General features: G+C 38.7%; 1 protein-coding gene across 2 annotated transcripts in view; it reads right to left on the reverse strand.

The window, feature by feature from the left end:
- Nucleotides 1–20,399, reverse strand: part of slc39a11 (solute carrier family 39, member 11) — a 167,587-nt gene extending 147,188 nt beyond the window's left edge. For both annotated transcript variants that reach the window (XM_026177301.1, XM_026177300.1), the window contains exons 1-3: nucleotides 20,344–20,399; nucleotides 17,441–17,558; nucleotides 15,291–15,329 (exon numbers count right to left, since the gene is read on the reverse strand). In XM_026177301.1, the coding sequence (XP_026033086.1) occupies nucleotides 15,291–15,329; nucleotides 17,441–17,548 (147 nt within the window). In that variant the 5' untranslated portion in view covers nucleotides 17,549–17,558; nucleotides 20,344–20,399. The remainder of the gene's footprint in view (nucleotides 1–15,290; nucleotides 15,330–17,440; nucleotides 17,559–20,343) is intronic.
- Nucleotides 20,400–20,889: the final 490 nt, after the last annotated feature.

Below are 20,889 nucleotides of genomic sequence, written 5' to 3' on the forward strand. Positions count from 1 at the left end.
TCTTTATTTGGATTTTTTGATACACAAAAAACAACAAAAACAAAAACCAAACAAACAAACAAAAAACCCAAAACAAAAAAAAACACAAAAAGCAGTCTGAGACATATAAAACTAATACAGTATGATAGATAGTAAATAATTGGGTCTACTGTGCATTTACACATTTCTCCTGACAAACCCAACCTGCCATCGGAGTGGGGCTGCCCCTCTCAGTATAATTTCCCTCAGATCATCAGGTAAGTAATCCATTAAAGGGCGCCATATATCCAAAAAGATATCATTGTTACGACCCGGCTCAAAAGCCGCAACATAAAAAAGGAGACGAATACCAGAGTATAGGTGATAAGAGGTATTATCTTAGAATGGAATACCAGGTTGGCTAAAATGGCTGGTGGCACCAAGGCAAAGACAAGTGAGCTCCCTGGAAGCTTGCCTCAGGTATGCTTTTATCCACACCTGACTAGGTGTGGCCAATTAGCACCAGTTGAAAACATTGGGGCTGCAGAGGGACGTAACACCTCCTCCCTCAAAAGGGTTCCTCTAGGACCCCTAAACAAATTAAAAGCCTGTCTGAAGCCTTGATCCCTCAAAAATAAGCTTGAGCCAAAGCACAAACTTGAGCACTTTATTACCAGCTCTAACACAAAACTAAATACTCACAATTCTTTAGTTGGCATTTTAAACATGGATGCCCCTGCATGAGGATTTGAAGTTGCCACACTGAACACACAAAAAGTAGCATGTGACCAACACAAAGCAGCACAACAGTCACAAACCCAAAATGATTACCTGACCTGCTACAACCCAAAACCAAAAGTAGCAACAAATAATCACAACCAAGTGATCTGTTGTCTCCACCACACAAATGGTCACATACAAGTGGCCCTATACCACAACAAGTTACTTTAATCCACAAGGTTCAGTAAGCAAGCATACTAGTGACCAATCACAAAATGGAGAGCTATGGCCACACAATGATCACATCAAGGGTGGCTCAGCACCCCACAGTGTTATTGCCATCCCCTGGCCAACAACACTCACAAGTGATCCAACAAATGTAGCCATATTCCCCACAACACTAAAGGTCACAGCACAAAACACTCACCTCATGAGGATGTCATTAGTATCCATCAACACTGACATATTAGATGCACATGTACATGTGCATCTAATATGTCATTAATTAATTAATTAATATGTACATTAGGTGTACATGCCATGCCAACTTAAAAACAGCCTACCTGCCTCAGCCACAAGACTATAATTAATGAATGGTCTCAAACCTCTTGCCAAGTTTGGTGCCACTGATTTACTATGTGCAACTCCCAGCCTAAAACGCTAAAAACAAAACTTGACCTATCTAGTCTTCAGTGGTGTACCGGGCTCAAGGCAACTTTAAACGCAAACTCGAGAGCAGGCAGCAGACCAGAGATATAGTCTCCTACCAAACTCTGAAGCGTACCCCCACCCAGGATAACCACCAAACACAATATACTAAAACAAGAAAGCAAAACAACAAACAAGTGCTTCGATGGAAGGGCAGCACAGCCACCCAGCTGAAACACACTTACTAAAGGGACGCTGCTCAATCACAGTGAACACCTTCACTCACCTACTTAAAAGCGATACAAAAAACAGATATTCAGTCTCCACAAAAATGTCCAAACAATCCCAGACGAGCCCCCACTTATGTTACGACCCGGCTCAAAAGCCGCAACATTAAAAGGAGACGAATACCAGAGTATAGGTGAGAAGAGGTATTATCTTAGAATGGAATACCAGGTTGGCTAAAATGGCTGGTGGCACCAAGGCAAAGACAAGTGAGCTCCCTGGAAGCTTGCCTCAGGTATGCTTTTATCCACACCTGACTAGGTGTGGCCAATTAGCACCAGCTGAAAACATTGAGGAGATTAGGGGCTGCAGAGGGACGTAACAATCATCATGAATTCATCTTTTTTTAAATGGCTCATAAATTTACAGAAATCTTTATTTTGTCCAAAAACATGAGCTGAATTTCTCCTGATTTTGAAAATGAAGCTAACATTTTGTTCCCGTTTAAATGACTTGGAAATAAGCTGCAAAAAAATATGTCTAAAAATAATGTTTTACTTCATTTCTTCTCCTGGCCAACTGTGCTGCACTGTTTGTCTGTAACTAAAACAGTTTGGAAACCTGTAACTTTGCCAATTTTTTTTTCTGCCAAGCTGGAAGCAGCAGGTTTGCATTTTACCCTGAACAATATTGTTTGTTTATTGTATTCTTTTTCACTTTCTTGTACTGAATAGTGGGGGCGACCGTGGCTCAGGGGGTTGGGAAGCGTATCTGTAACCGGAAGGTCGCTGGTTCGATCCCCGGGCTCTCTGTCCTGGTCGTTGTGTCCTTGGGCAAGACACCTTACCCTACCGCCTACTGGTGTTGGCCAGAGGGGCCGATGGCGCGATATGGCAGCCTCGTTTCTGTCAGTCTGCCCCAGGGCAGCTGTGGCTACAACTGTAGCTGCCTCCACCAGTGTGTGAATGCGAGAGTGAATGAATAGTGGCATTGTAAAGCGCTTTGGGTGCCTTGAAAAGCGCTATATAAATCCAATCCATTATTATTATTATAATAGCTCACACGTTTTGTTCACTTTGGTAAATTCATCTGTGTCATAATTTCTGAACCTGTTGCCATATTGGACGACATGTTCTGTCACTGGGAGCTCAACAGCAGTAAAAACACAATTCATATTCTCCATAGAAATTCTGAACATGATCCATAATGCTAATATACCCATCCAAAGTATCGCAACGTAACACAACGTTCTGAAATGATAGAACGTGCTCTTGCAGAAACCTCAAGTATGTATGGAAGTTGTTCACTGTTGCATGTGCACAGAGTTAGGGCATTAAATACTGAAAAATCTTAATGGGATTCTTTTCATCAGTCAATATCAACATAAATTTGTATCAGATATATATCAAATCACTATGTCTCTCAAGCTTAAAGGTCATTTTTTTACTCTTAAGTGAAGATAAAAGGTGAATTTTGGCTCAAATATAATTATTTTTCTGTGAGACATTCATATTACATTATTATTATAGCATAATACAACTGTATTTTAAATAAATAGCAAAGGTATTTATAATAAACCACTAAATTTGTCAGTAAGCTCCAATAAATGAATTAGATATAAAACATCTCTGGACGGTATTTGCTTTTAAGGGAATAGTACTGTATTTTCTATATATTCATTATGTTTTCTTTGGGGTTTTTTCCCCAAATGTGCTTTTGTAGTTTGCAGTGCAGTAAAAACTAGTGTAAAGTGCAGGATTTTGTTACTTTTTATTTTTATTTATGCAGCTATTGTACATGTGTAACAGTAATTTCGACATTCATTTAAATCGTTAGTAAATACCAAGTGAAAAAAGTTTTGATCACAAACTTGTTTTGTTTTTCAAAACAATTTATACTTACTCATGAGCATTTTACATATTTTCAAATTGTTATGCTTTTAAATGATTCTAATCTATTAAATTTGAAGGACAGGTCAAAGGTCATTGTGACATATTTTACATGTTTATACAGTACTTTCAATATTTTGACAACACACTCGACACTTGTAAGAACCATAGAATTTAAGTTGGAATTCTTTTTATCAATTTTTTACCGATACTTAACTATGTTGACCTTGATGTATATATGCCAAAAATTCGATTGTTAACATGGCCCTGCTCTACACCCTACATAGTTTTATGAGACATTGGGGAATTTAATTATTTTGATGCAGTGACAGAGAGAGAGAGTCTCTTGCAGTAAAAAGCTGGAAGGACATCCTGAAAGAGTATAATCTTTTTAGTTTCTATACATGCACCCAGAGGAAATACCAGAACCTTCATAGTTAGGTAAGAACTTTTAAGGTGCTTCAGTCCTTCACTAAATTTAGAAATCAGTTATCGGTTATCAGATCTATTCTCTATCTATATATCATGTTTGCTATCAGCAACACATTCAAACATTTAAAAATGTACTTCCTAAATCTGTCACCCGTGTGTGTCCACGTCTACGTAACAGACAACACAAAAACCACATGCCACGCTTGTTGAGCATCCTGGGAGGTGCCGTCTACCTCTCAGCATGTCAGTGCTAATTCACATTACACACAACATAAATCTGGCGGCGGCATGGCAACACAACTAATCCTCATATGGACAAATGCCCAAACCTCTCCTAAAGTGACTTCAAGCTCATTTTCAACCTCCACGCAGCAAACACACAATTTCACTCCAGGACTTTTCAGAAGCACTGTGGGGTTTCTGGGTATCATAACACGCAAAGAAACCCCACTTGGTGTAATTACATAAATGTTCTTTAGCAACAAATCCCTCTCCATCAGGAGGCTTTGTAGATAACAAAAAAACAAACTGTGTTTCACACATGAATTACATCAATAAATATCTCAGCGTCATCCAAATGTGTGGGCAGTCAGGTGGAGTCTGACTGTGACTGCTGACAGCAGGAAGAGGGAGAAAGTTTCTTTGGATGAGGTACCACGTTCAAATTCCTCAGACAGACTAAAGTCACCAATGTTTTCATTGGAAGTCACAAGTAACTGTGCAAACTGTCAAAGTAACCAACAAAGATCTTTTTCAGCTGATATACAATATAGTTACACTGATATGACAATGCATGACAAAAAATGAATATAAAGTACTATAATGCACAGAAAGTAAGGTGATGCATGTTGGAAATGTGCATTATCTATTAAATGAGTTATATTCAAAACTTATTACAAACTCTCTCAAAAAAGACTGGATGTTCTCAGCCGAGTTTTCATATAAAATGAATTTTATTAACCAAGTGGATCCAACAAATTATCAGCAAATCAACTGGTCATAAACAAAGGATAAAGCTACATCAGTGTGTCTTAGGAATTCTGAGCTACATCTTCTGATGTTCCTGGTTTCGCAGTTGACTTACTCTGACTGTTATATTGTCATTTATGTAGCAGATTAATGTTATATGATAAGAAATCCCACACTTAAGTTGCCAGCTAAACAATCTACATGAAAACTGAGTAGCTCCATTCACCAATTCAGCCATAAAATTTAACAAATGTCATGAAAACATGCTTTTCTTTTCTTTTTTTGACAAAATTATTGAGCATTCAGTCTCAAAGGATCAGAATGAGCTGCACACCTTTGTTCCTTCTTGAATATGGTGCAACATCTTTGATGCTTCAATAAAACTGAACAGGGGGCTTGAAACTAGAGCCTGCACCTGTGTCCGAAGCATCTTGGCCTGATGTGCACTGACTGCATTTAGAGAGTAGCAAAGATCTGCTAACTTACAAGCACAGAAAGAGTCAGTCTGCACAAATGAGCACAACTTGTCTGTGACACATCTCTTTGCAACAGGGGACTCTACTGTTTTGCTAACTGGTTGTATTCTGCTTATATTTTTAGATAAAAACAGGGTTGCTGAGTGCTTGTGTCACTTTCCAGTTAAATTGCACACCTGCAGTGACTATGTTGCTATTTGCTGAAGAATTTCATTTTCAAATCTATGTGATACTGACTAGGCTAAGTCTATAAGTAGCTAATGTTAATTTCTTTGTATGTTGACGGCAATGGATTTGTGATTTTCACCAATTTATCACAATTAATTACTGTATTATCACAGAGATGGCATATAATTGCCAGTTTTGATATTTAATATTTAGTTGATAGACTGCTTCCATCATACTGTCATTTTCATGCACCAAAGACAATAACTCACTGCAAGTGGTCAGAGACTGGTCTACATCTTTGAAGCAACCACATCAAATGTAACAAGGTCACAGCATTTTTGCATACGGTCATAATCTTTTTTTCTCCAGTGTGATCATGTACATGTACACATCCCATGGACCTCACCTAATATAATATATCAATTAAGTGCAAGTCCCACTGGTGCACCCCACTTTCCACATAGAGAAAGTACGGACATAACTGTCTGTTTTACACTGGATACATTCATTTTATCCTGATGTATATTTATTTGTATCACAACTCTTTAAAACTGCTGTTGATATGTTGTAAAAATCTGGAAAAATCCTGTGCCTCATGTGCAAACAGGCCTTATAGCTACAACATGAAAAATAATAATATCAAATACCATACTCAACTGACAAGCTATATGACACTCTGCTGTTTTAATTGCTGTATACTCGGTGTCATTACAAATTCTCTTTTTCAGGGCTTTTGTGAAGAAGAGTAATGCTGGGCTAAATTCAAGGGGAAACAGCTTGACAATCTTCAAAGGCATTTGGGACCTGTTTAAGCCCATTTTACTTTCTGAAACACTTAATAAACAGGAACCACGAGTAATGGAACTCATTTCTCTTGTTTTTCCTAAAAATGGAGATTACTTTTCCGTGGGTATATTTCTGGGCTGTTTCATTCTGTAGGTCTATAAAAGGCAGTGCACTGCTTTTATCTTCCAGTCACTGGGACATTAAACACCTAAAGAATCCTGTCTTACACAATTGTTGTTTATCCAGTGTACGATGAGTTGACACTAGCTTTTACTTTTTGAGGGAAATGTAATACCACTCAGATTTTGTTCACTGGCAGCAATTTGTTCCACTGGAATAGTTGCTGTGACCTTTTTACACACCATCCAATGAATATTAATAATATATGAACAAACTCGACCATGATGAACTAATTAGACTGGCCTACTGTTCTGTTATATCAGCGAGGCATTGAATAGGAAAATGATTATTTAAATTGTTCCGGTTATTAACTTAGAGAAACTGATGACTCAGTGTAAATTGCAGGCCATTAATGTAATGTATCTGCATTTTCTAACATTTTGCATATGCCATAACCAAAATAAGAGGGACTTGTTAAAAGAAAAAAGTTTGTACCACCCAGCTTCCCAAAACGTAAGACAGTTGTGTTAAACACTCATAAATGTGATGCAATGATTTGCAACAACCATTTAAAGTCTATTTTTAATTGAAAATAATACAAAGAAAACATGTCAAATAACTACTGTGAATGTTATGCCATTCAGCCATCACCCATTGTGAACACTTTTCAGAGAGGTCAGGACAAGGTATTGGTTTACCACTGTGTTGCATCATCTCTTCTTTTACCAAGACTGTGTGAGCATTTGGTAAAAGCAAAGACCAGTTAACATCGAATGGGGTACTTAGTTCAAATTCCTGCTTCAGCTGTTCAACGGGGAACTGTATATTTTGTTCATTTTTTTCTGATATGTCTTAACAAACCAGCCAGTTTCAACTTAAACAATTTACCATGTTACAGTTGTTTCAGAATGAGGTTTGATAGTGTCTCGCTGAAATAAGCAAGGTTTTCCCACAAAGAGTCTTCATCTGGAGGGCAGTATGCGCAACTCCAACAGACAGCAATTTAATTCAATGTTATTTATATAGCAATAAATCACAACAGCAGTCGCCTCGAGGCACTTTATACTGGTATAGGTAAAGACCCTACAATAACAAAGAAAAAACCCCAACCCCAACATGACCCCCTATGAGCAAGCAATTGTGGGAAGGAAAAACTCTGAAAGGGAAACTTTTTAACAGGATGAAACCTCCGGCAGAACAAGGCTCGGGGAGGGACAGCCATCGGTCCCAAATGGTTGGGGATGAAGGGAGGGAAACAGGACAAAAGATACAGTGTAGCAAAGGGCCAGAGATTAAAAATAACTAATGATTAAAGGTACAATCAGGTGCAATCAAGATGTTCCATAGCTTGGCTCCTAAACATCTTGCCTTTTTAATAAACTATAGTCACAAAGACAAAGTTCAGGTCTTTTCCTTGGTCCCAATTTTGAAAAACAAGATAGTGGCAATATCCAATCCCAATCCAGGAGATTGCAGGAATCCAAAGGTGAGAGGCATATGCCTAAACAAACTGGTGCTGTGTCAGTAGTGATCTAGATGCTGTACCAGTCTGTCGCGGTAAAGAGCGTGCTGAGCCTTGACGTGAAGCTGTCGATTTACAGATCAATCTTTGCTCCCAGCCAGAAGCTCGGTGTAGTGACCAAAAGAATGACTGTGGATACAAGCAACAGAAATAACATTCCTCCATAAGGTGTCTGGCCTACAACTTACAGCGAGGGTGACATACTCAGTTCAGCAGGGGCTAAGAACAGCGCCACGACTGCCCCACATTGAAAAGCCGGTTCAAATGGTTTGGGCATCTGATCGGGATGCCTCCAGGGCACCCGCTCAGTAAGTTGGTTCAGACATGTCCTACAAGCAGGAGGGCCCAGGGCCGACCCATGACACGCTGGAGAGATTATGCCTCTCAGCTGGCTTGGGAATGCCTCAGTGCCGCCCTGGAAGAGCTCGAGGAAGTGGCTCGGGAAAGGGAGGCCTGGGAGTATCTGCATAAGACTGCTCTCCCCATGACCCAGACCTTGATAAGTGGCAGAAAATGGAGAGATAGATGGGTTGCTGGCTTTAACATCAAAACAAGATTGCCTCCCCCCCACATTATAGTTTATATGTTTCAAACAAATGTAGGGTTTTAGCGATGTACTTATAAACAAAAGCATAATGCTGTAAGTTGCATTTTGCACAGTACTCGATTTGGGTTTGTGCACGTATATTTGTATGTGTTTGTGAGGCGGACGTTGAGTGGAAAGGGTTGCATGATTTTACACCAACAATGAGAGCTGAAAGATGCTGTTTTGAGACAGCATGACGTGATAGTCTACTGTCACAAAGTGTGTGTGCGTGCATGTTAGGACAGCAGATGTTAGGCATGGAAACAGGGTGGCATCTGAATCATGAGACACAAAAAGCATGACACATGCTCTTCAAACACCCACTGAGCCTCACACACAGACAGACGCACACAACTCAACATGGCTTTTCTGCAGGGCAATGTATTTTCTATTTAAAAATGAGTACACAATGTGTTTTTGTGTTTTGATATTGGAAGAAAAAATATCACAAAGATTATGTGTTATTAGAGAGTGGAGTAACTGCAGTGGTGATGACTAGCTGCTTTCATCTCATCAATTCTTAACCATGTCATTCAGCATCAGTATTAGCAATTTACAATTAATTATATACATTCCACTCTCTCAGCTTACGGAGGGTTCACGAGTCACCTCAAGATGTGTAACTGCCATAGCATTTGTTTTATTAGGGCCTCTTCAGCAAAGGACAGAAAGAACTGAGTTTTTGGGTATAAAACTTTCACTGCAAATTAAAATGTTCTGAGCTTAACGTCAGCACATTCATCTGGATGTCAAACTGTTTCAGTAATTTATTACAAAAGAGGGATTTTAACATCTGACAGCAGTAACAAAATTATATTTTTCCTGCGTGCTTTTTGAAAGATGACAAGAAAAATGTGCTTAGCTTTTAAATAGTTTTTTTTTTTTTTGTAAAGAGACGCAAAGCTTTTTGAATCAAATCAGAATCAATTTTCAGTTCCAGGCCAATATTCATTTCAGTTAATAGAAAATGGGGTTACATTTTACAAAAACGCGAAGTGCTACACTGCACCGTTAATAATGTTTGTGTCTCCTGCAGTGGAAAAAAGGCTCTGCAAAAACACTTCTTCTAGTTAGATGCACTGTTTTGCCAGAACCCAATACAACAGCAGCTAATGTGAAATAAAAGGATGAGTTTAGTTTTTCCCACAGTATTTTCAATATAGTCACACTGCAGTATAGAGATAACCCAACTGCAGGTCGGAATAATACAATTGGAGCATTTATGGGTTCCTGGCAAAAATGACAAGTGTAAAAAAAATACTAAATCTAAAGGGGCACAAGTGCATCCCAGCAAATACGGCTGAAACTCCAGCATCATCTCACCAACAGATGTCAAGAAAAGACAACAGTGTTCAGCATCAAAATGTTTGCTGGGATAAACACTGGATCATTGGAGCATATCAACGAATGTCTCGAGGTTTGATGGATGAACATGATCAAGGAAAGTAAGACTAACACAAGAGAGAAATGTACATTTCAAAGTAAAACAGGAAGTAACCAAAAGACAAATGCTAAACACCGAGACAAGAAAAGAAAATACTACAGAGAAAAGAAAACACAGGAGGGCAAAGGAACTGACATTGAAACAATACAGAGAGGGAAACCGTCAGGGTGCTAAAGACACAACATGAACTCAAGAAGACTGTAGCATCTAGCAAGAGTCAGCCTTACTAGCATCCATGGTAGCATGTTTAATACCAAAGTAGAAGCTTGAACAAGCCATTTAAGTTGATAAAAGGTCAGTGAAAACTTTTAAAGACAGATAACAATTCATTTCCACTGAACTGCCATCACTTAATGCTGTGTAACATTCCCTCCCACTGTATCTGCTTCCCTACTTTAAAATGGATTGACCTTACTTCCCTCTCTGCACAGCCAAAAAGCAATCCAAGCCTTGTCTTCTTTGAAAATCATAAGAGAAGAGTCCCATCCTGCCTTCCATCTCCACTCATTTTGCTTTTCTAAATGGCTGAAGAGTTTAATTTGTTCTGATAAAAGCCAAATGCAGCTCTAAACCTCACACGTGGCAAAATCCGAAGATGTGGAAAAAAAATACTTTCTTGCTCCATCCGTTCATCTTATAATACAAACAGGGATAAAAACTTTTATATTTCTTCTGTAAGTTGTTGACTGCAAAGTCTAATGTATTCATTTGAACCAAACAGATAGCTACAGTGCCTCAAATCTAAGCTAAGTGTGGCACATCCAGAATAAAATTGTGTTTCTTATCAAAACTATATTATTAAAAAATGTGAATTATGCAAAGAAAAATAAGAGGACTGGATAGATTGTAACACTATCTCACCAATAAGCCAAAAGTTACGCTGTGAAAAACATATTTTAAAAAGATTTCAGTTCCCATAATTGCAAAGAAGTTCAGCAAATGTTTGAAGCAGCCCTCGGCTCTTTTCTCCTTATGAGCCATTTCATTAGAATGTATAAGAGCAACAGCTAAGCCCGCGAAGTAATTGAAAAGCTGTTAAGACCAAAATGAAGATAAAGGAGGTGGGGGCCAAGATTGGATCTATCTTTCTCAAAGAAGCGTGGACAATCTCTCATCATTTGGCATTCATCTTATCAGCTCACTCATCTGAGCTCGTAATTAACAACAAGCTCTGAACCAGTTGGAGGGATTGCAATTAAGGTCCCAGTCTTATTCAAAAAGAGAAAGAAACAGAGATTCCACAAGTATGTGTCGGCTATTTGCAATGCTTGACTCAAATTTATCATTTCACCTTGTTTGGGGTGAAATAGTATCAGACCACACTGATGACAGATGAGTTGTTGTTCGTTACGTAACCGCAGTGGCTAGTTTGCATGCATTAGTCAACTATTACTGCGCACAAGATCAAATGTTAGAATGACTTTATGAATAGATCATAAAGTCATCTGTCTCCCAGCCTCACATCCATCTGTCTCATGCCTGTTTGTCCACTACATATTCCTCACATCTCACTGCTCTCCCTGAAAATTAACGCTTCCCTTTTTTCCACTCTTTACATGTAGGATGGCTGCTCTCTCTCTCTATAGTGGCAAAATAAAGGACACCAAATAGTAACCAGTTGTCATGGCAGATGAATCTGAATTCGAATGTAAATCTTATATACAGTTTGTGTTTTCCATGACATCTTCCTGCGTGTTTCACAATAAAAGCCTAAAAAAAAAAAAAGAAGGCTCCTTGTCTACTGAAATGGTATATGTGCTTTTAATTTTTAATGTGGAGTAATGAGGTAACTTTTGCAGAGGAGGAGCAGACGGACTACAATTCAAACAAAGATATTTAAAAGAAAAGAAGAGACCAAACACTATGAGATGAAACACAACATTCATGTAAATCAAAGAAAAATAGAAACGTTGTTACTAGTTTTGGTTAACTTTGGTTTTGTTAGATTTTAAAAAAGAATAAAAGATCTTTTGCAGCCAGTACTACAGCTCTTTTGGCTTACATCCATCTGATCCTGCACTTTACCTCACACTTTCAAGCTGGAGCACTTAATTAAAAAGTTCATCGGTGCACAGCGTTAAAAAGAACAAGCTGGAGCTGCAGTGATTTTCAAAGAATGGGTGGTGTGTCTACACAGACACCATTAGTAACAGCGTATAATCATTACTTTTTGTGCAAGAAGGAATTTGTGGAAACAAACAGTGAGGTTCTAATTTATTTAAAGTTCCACTCATCAATATATAACAACTGTGTAATATGACTAGGTGCGCGTAATAGAGCCATTTAATTAAATTGCAAAATAAATGTATAAAATTATTCACTGTAGCCAGTTACTAATCAAAACATAAGTGATTAGACAGAAGTTGCAGTTGAACAATATAGTTACTAAATAAAGCATACTAATATGACATTACATAACTGACTGAAAATCACTGGTCTAAAAATAACAGTTTATGGCATAAACAATACCATAAATACCATAAACTCGTCTCCACAGTTCCCAGACATTTAGGGAGTGTAGTTAAAAGAAGTGGGGAAGCTACACATTAGCTGGTTCTGTGGAGAACAGCTGGTTTATTCTCCTGCCTTCTATCTCTCTGGTGTACCTCCTCAAGCGGCTGGCCAAGGCTGTGAGTCTTTGCTTGGCAGTTTCCAAGGCCTCAGGTATGGACAGCTTGCTGTATTTCTTAGGCACCTTATTTGTCGCACCTTTCTGCAACTCCGTTAGTTGGCTAACCTCCCTCCGTACTACTTTGATCTTGCCCTCTAGCCTCCTTCTCCATGGAGGGTACTGCCCCTTGTCGCTGTTCAACTTGTAGCCAAGCATCTCACTGATCACTGTTGCCGTATTGTAGATCAGCTTGTTAGTGTCGGTAATCGTGGTTGTAGGTATTGCCCATAGTGCTGCATTAACATCATCTAGCAGACCTTCTGAGGGAACTTCACGTAATCTTGGTAACCGGCTACGCGGGATCCAGGTTTCAAGCTTGGCCATGATCCTATTTTTCAGGTCAGTTCCTCTCGCACTCAACGATCCTTCTCCTATCGCACTTGGGGCTATGTACCCAATCTCGGGTGGGGGTGATGATATCTCCCCCCTGACTTGGCGTCCTGACTCCTCCTTGCCGTAGCATTTGTGTTGTACCTCGTCAATCTCTAGCTGTGAGAGCAGTCCCTTCTTTCGAATGTTGGAACACTGAGCTACTAGTTGTTTCGCCGTCATTGTGGATGTTGGGTATCGAAGAATCCATAGGTCCCTCATCCTATTCATGTAGCCCCTTCCGCCGGGGTTACTTGCGTAGTAGCATTCCAACAACGCCCTGTTTTCGTCTCTTGCCCACCGATGCCTTCTTGTTCCAGTAGCCCACTTTTCGTCAGGGTGCCCTGGTTCCTCAACACCTGACGCGGACCTTGTTGATCCGGGCGACGTCCGAGCCGGCATGCCTTCATATTTATCTGTCTCGCTCATGTCTGCGGTAGGCTTGCTTAGCATAGGGGGTCTAGCCTTAGGACCCTTACTGGATACAGACGCCCCAGGCAGGAATCGAACTTGCGATCCTCTGTTCCAAAGGCGTGTAGTCAAACCACTACGCTATCCAGCTGCTTTTATATATATATATATATATATATATATATATATATATATATATATATATATATATTTTTTTTTTTTTTTTTTTTTTTTTTTTTTTTTTTTTTTTTTCACACAGCATCCCAACTTTTTGGAATTGGGGTTGTTTGGATATATAGGTTGTCTGTAGGTTATAGTTCTCAATAATAATATGAAAATGAACATTAACTAATGGTGAAAAGTTACAGAAACATTGCTTTATCACTGTAGGAGGATATTCTTTGCCTCTCTAAAAGGACTGTACCTGTCCCCTCTGTCTCTGTGCTGGGGTCTGGATGTGTCTGAGGGATTTTCCTTTTACTTTGTTTGTCATTTGCTGATTGGAGCAGTCTTTTTTCCACAGTTTTTCATGTGTTTGTGTAAACTGGTGTGCGGCCACAGTAGCAAATAGCCTTTCTCCACACATCTCAGTTTGCAGTGTTTTCATTTAGAGCTGTAAAATATCTCCACATGACGTTCCTCTTTCTCTCTGCCATCACTCTCTCTCACTGCAGCCTACATGTGTCTGCTCAGTGCGGCTGCTTCACGTGAAGGACGGGAGGAGGAGGAGCAAAGTATGCCAACATGTGAACACCAGCCATGTGACATCAACTTCTCAACCATTTTCAGATGTATAACAATCATGGTGACAATATAAGACCAAGTGAATAAGGGCCAAGCCACACAGGCCCAGAGGCCAATCTATGACCACCTGCCAACCAGAGGTCGTCAGGGAAAAATGTGTTTTTCCCCAACAGGTTGAGAGTGGTTGCTGGAGGTTGATGGCAGGCGCTGAGAAGATGATTTCTAAGGCTCCAGTAATACAGGCCTACAGACTGGTCAGTGACACCCCCCGCCCACCCCCAGCAACCATCTGTCACGGGAAAATGCGTATTTCCAAACAAGTTGGCAAAAATTGTCTTGTGAATGCTTTAGGTGGAGGAATTTAGCTGTAGTTTGAATGGAAGTAACAAATGCGTCTACAAACGGAGGCCAGCTGCTATCTGAGCCATAATGAAACTGTCAGCCTCCAAGTAGATACACCTCTGGTATCAAAATCCTACATCACCTTGTTCTAAAGTTATCGCATTCACAAGATTTTCAGAAAACCTGACTTTTGACCTTGAGGTTGAGGTCACCGGGATTCGAATTTCATGTGATGAGTGAGAGCTTTGACTGAGTGCCGCCTCCAGGAACCACTGCCAACCAGTCATTTACCTAGCAACCACTGGTTAGATGACGTCCAATATGGCAGACAGCTTTAGACAAAGTGTGCATGACATTACGTGAGAAACCTCAAAACAAGGAGTGACGTCTATTTTCTCAGTACTAAATGTAAAGAGAAGAAACTGAAACCAAAGTATCAATCTCATCATGCTATTATAAATCTGATACCAACACCAACACTGCTAATGATAGTATCGATCCACTCATCCCAACAAGGCCAGCTGATATATGTGATCTATATCTATAAACTGCTCGTACTGCAGGGATTTAAACATCGTAATTGAATGAGTGACAGTGCTGTTAAGGGGATGCATTTTCAGTTGTAGGGTGATACCTGCAGGGGAACACTTCTCTCAGATTTTTAATGAAACGACATGGCAGCTGGATGTGTCAGAGTTTCTCTCTATGAGGAGGAAACTTGCCTTGCTGCAGTGGAACGTTTAAAAGCCAATCACCTCATAGCAATGTATGTGTGAGTATGTGGTTCAGCTCAAATGAAACCTTACTCACCCCAGCTGCAAAGCCTAAACTTCCATCCAAGATGCGCTTCTGAAAAGGGCAGACAAGAAGAGAGATTGTGAGTGAGGCAGGGAAATCGATATCGTAGTAACCCTGACAGTGGAAGAGCCAGCAGTTCAGTGCATTCCTCACCATCGACTTAACTCGGCAAAATGGGCATGTGTTACCGGAGTCAGAAATGGTAAAAATACATCAAACAGTGTGCAGGTTTTGCACAGTGTTTTCATGCTTTCTGATTCATTTCTCTGCGATTTAGCTGAATAAATTTACGGTTTATCATATCACTTAAAGGTTGCAGAAACAAATATTGACATCACTAGCTGCTAAAGTGTTCTGGATTTTCTCACTGTGTGTCCACATAGACTTAAATTCTATATGTGGTGAGCTGTCGGGTGATGGTGAACACACCAACACATAAATAAATTATTCAACTGTGTGTATCCATTCCACATCTACAAATAATTTTGTCACAAAAAGTCCAGCTGTGCTGTAATTGAATGCAGCTGATATCCAAGCAGAACACACATGTATGAGACTGTGTGTTAGAAAAGACTGATATCGGGTTTTTAAGACCAATACACATGCAGATATTTGGTGATTTAAAAATGTGATCTTGGAATATATCCACCAACATTTTTTTTTTTTGACATACAAAACATAAACAGATTCTCCTAAAATGTGTTACCTGTGGTTATTTATTTACTCACTTGTGCTCTGCCTGACTTTACTTAGATCAGCTGGTTTTTTGAAATTGTGCGATTCCAAATATGTGTGCTGTCAACAGGGAAGTAGCAGAGTGGCTTTTCCTCTCTCTGATGGACAAACTATTCAACATCGATACTCATTTAATGGGTTAAGACTGCTTCCTCCATCTAGTCTTAATTTTTTTTATTTCATTTGACGACCACTATAAATGCTGGCACTGATAGCTCAGCAAACAGCGAATATCTGCCGCTAATAAATTAAAAATTGACCTGGCTGCAATGCATTCATTTTAAACTCTTAACATTATTGAATTTTCCACCATAAATTACTACACGTGGATGAGAGAGTGGCGTGCTGAGTTAAAATCCAGCATGGATGCCAACCACAGACACACATATCTGCTGATTAGCGCTAATCAACACTGAATAAGATAATTAAGTGAAAATGTTATAAAAGACACCAACAGCACAAGCATAGATGAGACAGCAGTGACTCATATTTAGCTGAGGTGATTGCTGCCTATCAGAAACACTGCAAACGTTAAGCCTGACTAGTAGCAAAACTTCACATGTCCATAACTTAAGAACTACAGAAGTATAGAACCTTTTGTTAAAGAAAAATTTGAAGTGCAGGCTTTGAAATGTACTGAAAGTATAAAAATAAAAAGTCACTTTTAAGGTTATTTCTACCAGCTAGTTTATCATTTTAAATTTGAATTCTAATGAATTCACTCGACTTGATCTGTTATGTAGAACAGAAGCAAGAAAGAAAAACAGAAGGAACCTAAAAACTAGCTGTATTCAAAAACGCAGATTGTTACGGTGGCCCTGAGAGATCAAACAGACTGAAAATATCCGCAAATAGAAAAATGCTGCAGAATCACATAAAACACAAGGACATTAAATGAAATACAATGAAAATAGGAACAAAAATGTCTGTTCTGTCACATTATTGTATCCCCAGAAACACTTCTGCTTTTTTTAGCTTTTGTAGTGTTTGGGGGTTTTTTAATGTTGCTTTTTAGTTGTGTTGCTTTTGAATGCTGTTTAGTTGGACATTTCAACATGGGAGTCTATGGTGATTTACCCACTTGTAGAGCCAGTCTCAAGTGGCCCTGGTAGGAACTCTTTGTTTTTGTAGGAGCTGCCAGCAAACAGAGAAAACATGAGACATGGAAGGGCCCTGTCTAGCTGGCTTGCAGCAACCAAACTTTCAAAATAAGAGAAAAGTAGTAGATTCATTTGAGATAGCACCGTTCTTTCAGATTAAAAAAAATATATAAAAATTATAAATTCTAAAATTTGTCACCAAATGTAGGCAACTGTAAATTGACCAGGTCACACTAAGTTCATGAGTGGAAAACTCTAGCTCACCAAATAATTTGCTAGTATTTCTTTAGAAGAGCGATTCCTGGAGCTCAGAGTGACACTCATTACCTGTCGGCTGGAGAAGATGAACACCAGAGCAGCTCCGGCAGCAGTCAGACCCCATGTGAACAGAGTCCCCAGCAGGGCCTGGGTCACAGGGCTGTAGCCTTCTAGCATAGTGACAGACCTAAACAAACAACACGGCCACACTAAAAGTTAGCCCGTGGCACATCGACATTATATTCAAAAAGATAGGCGACAGAAAGACTGCAGAAAGACTTTGAAAACTAGAGTAAAACAAAAAAGGCTGCTTTCAGGTAATCCTACAAGGCAACAAGACTCCTCTTAAGTCAACACACATGCTAATGCACAGCCCTCGTGTGACTGACTCACGCCTCACACCTTGTTTTTTCAGCACACAGTGGAACAAAAAGATGTTTCAAATCCTGTTTGCTTTGCATTTTAACATCCTGGATTTCTTTTTTCTATTGCTGCACTATGATTATTATCACTGCCGTCCTAGGGTTTCAATCATCAACACACCAAATGATTTTCATGTTAATATACAATATTCACTTTTTAAATTCCAGTGAAATCAGTTAGTAGTAGTTGTTAGTAAAACTTTTATTTAAATATGAGTGCCTATAAGCTCTGTCTGATAATAAGCCTGTTAACTTTTGGTAAGCCCAATATCTGCCTGAAAAGTTCAGCCCCTTGTGGTCAATTCAACTTATTCAATTCAATTTAGTTTTATCTTCTCAAGGCACTTTGCTCTGTCTCTACCTTCCAATACAATTTAAACCACATTATCCAATGTGCAGTCAGGGCCCACCACATTTGGGGACCCATCCAAGGCACAGATGAAAAAGAGATCTCTTAAACTTTCAGATCATCAAGACATGTATATATATATTTATCATAACAAAATAATATAAAGTGTAAAATGCAGTCCTCCTTTTTGTTACCTGCTCCTTTCTCACCTCCACTGCTAAAGAAATTAGTCTACAGCTAACTGCTGTATTTGCACTACTTCCAAAATGAATGAAACAAGTAGAAGGGGAAATATCAAACAACAGAGGGTAAAAAAAAACAGGCATATGCAACCTTTATGGAAACTGCCTATTTTGTTCTTTTTTCTTCTTCTTTTTTTGTTCAAGCAATTCAAGATGAAGACACTGCAGTTCACTTTAAAGTTGTTAAGACAACATTCAGCAAAATGACAAGCAAGATAATTCGGGTGTACACAGGTGGAGCCGTGTGTGCATGTGTATGTGAAAGGACACACAATTAAATTATAAAATACACATTATCCTTTTAAAAAAAGCTTAATTTTTTTAAATTGTTCTTCATTTTCCATTTTATATAAGACACGTTTTACATCGTGGGCCACATATAGCCCACTTTAGATGTAAGTGGACCACACAATTTAAACTCTTGCAAATAGGTTTAAGCACACATCTAATCAAACGTTTAATATCTGAGATATTTTAATATTATATGTCATTTCAACAATAAAAAAAAATGTTGCTTTGAGCTTAAATTGAGGTCACTTTAAGGTCTTCAAGGTCATTTTAAATCTCAATTTCAAATTGTAAAGTTAGATTGTTATTGATCCTTTTTTGCTTAAAGTGTATATTTACTCCCCTTACCTCAGTCTTAAAGTGTATATTTACTCCCCTTACCTCAGTCTTAAAGTGTATATTTACTTCTTACTCTTCCTATATTTATTGTTGGGGGTTTTTTGCATTGAATGGACCTGGAGCCTCGTCATCTCGTCTCTCTATATACTGTACTGTATATAGCAGAGATGACAATAAAGTTTACTTTGACTTTGAACTTTTAATGAATATTTGAATTAGATAAAAAGTTCTTACTTCACTGCACAGACTGTCCTGTGATTATAAAACTTTATTTTTTTGTAATTGAATGTCTTTTTGTGTTTTGTTTTATTTTGCTTTGCTCCTTTTTAAGGTGAACCCACAACAGAAATCGTAAATTTCTATAGTAGATCGTGAAAAAACAGGAACTTTCTGTTATTCAATTGTTTACCTATTAGTTGTTTACGTTGGTGTAGTGTGAATGGTCATGGAGGAGGTCTTTATCATTAGAAAAAGCTGTACAGCTAAAAGTCAAACACATATGCCCTCCATTATATTTTCCAAACCCATCCAGTGGGTAGATTGGAGTCTTTGGTGGGCTGATTCTGGCCCCTGGACCTTATTTTTGACACCCATGAGTTAATGAAAAGAATGATTGGGATGGCTACTTTAAAAATTTTCCCCAGAAAGGTATGATGCTGTCTATAAAAACTATTCTCTGTGTTATACACGTTGCTTTTTGTCATATCTAACTATTGAAGAAAGGATGAAAGAAAAAAGCCTGATCATGAAAACATGTCGGCTAGAGCTCCTAAACATTTGTGCCCAGGTCTCTGTAACTGGCAGGTGTGCCAACAATACTGTCAGACTATGTGAGACTGCAGCAGTAAAACCCTGGTAGTGTTACAATGAACAAGAGAGGAGCACATAGGAAAAATATTCGCCTCGTACGGGTGGATTCATTTTGGAGCGTAAAGTTAAACGTATTCCTTTCGTGTGCGTATACAATCAGCTTTAAATGACAGCTGACTCTTGTCAACAGCTGTTAACTATTTTTTCATTTTCTCGTCTTTTCCTTTTCCTTTGCTCTGTTCTGCGATATAACCGGTCTTCGTGGAGACCTTCTGGCGAATCGAGTTTTAAATACCAATACACGTGAGGAGCACAAGGTGCAGATTACAGAAAACAGAGGTAAATGAAAGCAAGCCGGCTCTCTTAAAATATTCGCTTTGTTTTTAAAAATATCAGTGTCATATTTCCAAAACACGCTGTTTCTGGTATTGTGAAGCGAAAGTAATGAATTCGGCACAGTTCAATTTTATCCTAAATCTATTGTATCGCTAATTTCTTTATAAGTCTTTCAGGTTTACTCACTTCTTTCCAGCAGCACTCCGAGTGCTCTGTATTTACTTCCTACTTCCTAGTACACGTGTCTATGACTCTATTAGCCCCGCCTCTGCTCGCAGGCTATTGGCCATCAACTTTAACAGTAGTAATCGAAGACAGCGTTCATTATCATCAATATTATTATTATTTTTTTATTATGATTTTTTTTGTTATTATTAGTAGTAGTATTACGTATTTATTTATTAATTTATTTAAAATTTAAGCCAACTTTATTTATAAACCACTGACTTAAGTGCTGAAAATACGAATATAAATATTTCAGGAGAATATTTTAAATTTAACCTTCCAAATGTAATCTGTGCATTGTTTTTTGTTTGTAATTGACTGATTCAAACTATCCGCTTTTTTGTAGGTCATATAGGCAAGGAGTTTTCTCACACTGGTGGGATAGACACTCGCTCTTTTGGCCCCCTTTTGTTTTCAGAACTGCCTTGTGTGTGCCTGGCATACACTGAAGTTGGATTCCTCTGAGATTTTGCTGAGAACTCATTCCACCACATCATGAAGACGCTC

Source organism: Astatotilapia calliptera, chromosome 8 (assembly GCF_900246225.1).
Source record: "Astatotilapia calliptera chromosome 8, fAstCal1.2, whole genome shotgun sequence".
Lineage (NCBI taxonomy): Eukaryota > Metazoa > Chordata > Actinopteri > Cichliformes > Cichlidae > Astatotilapia > Astatotilapia calliptera.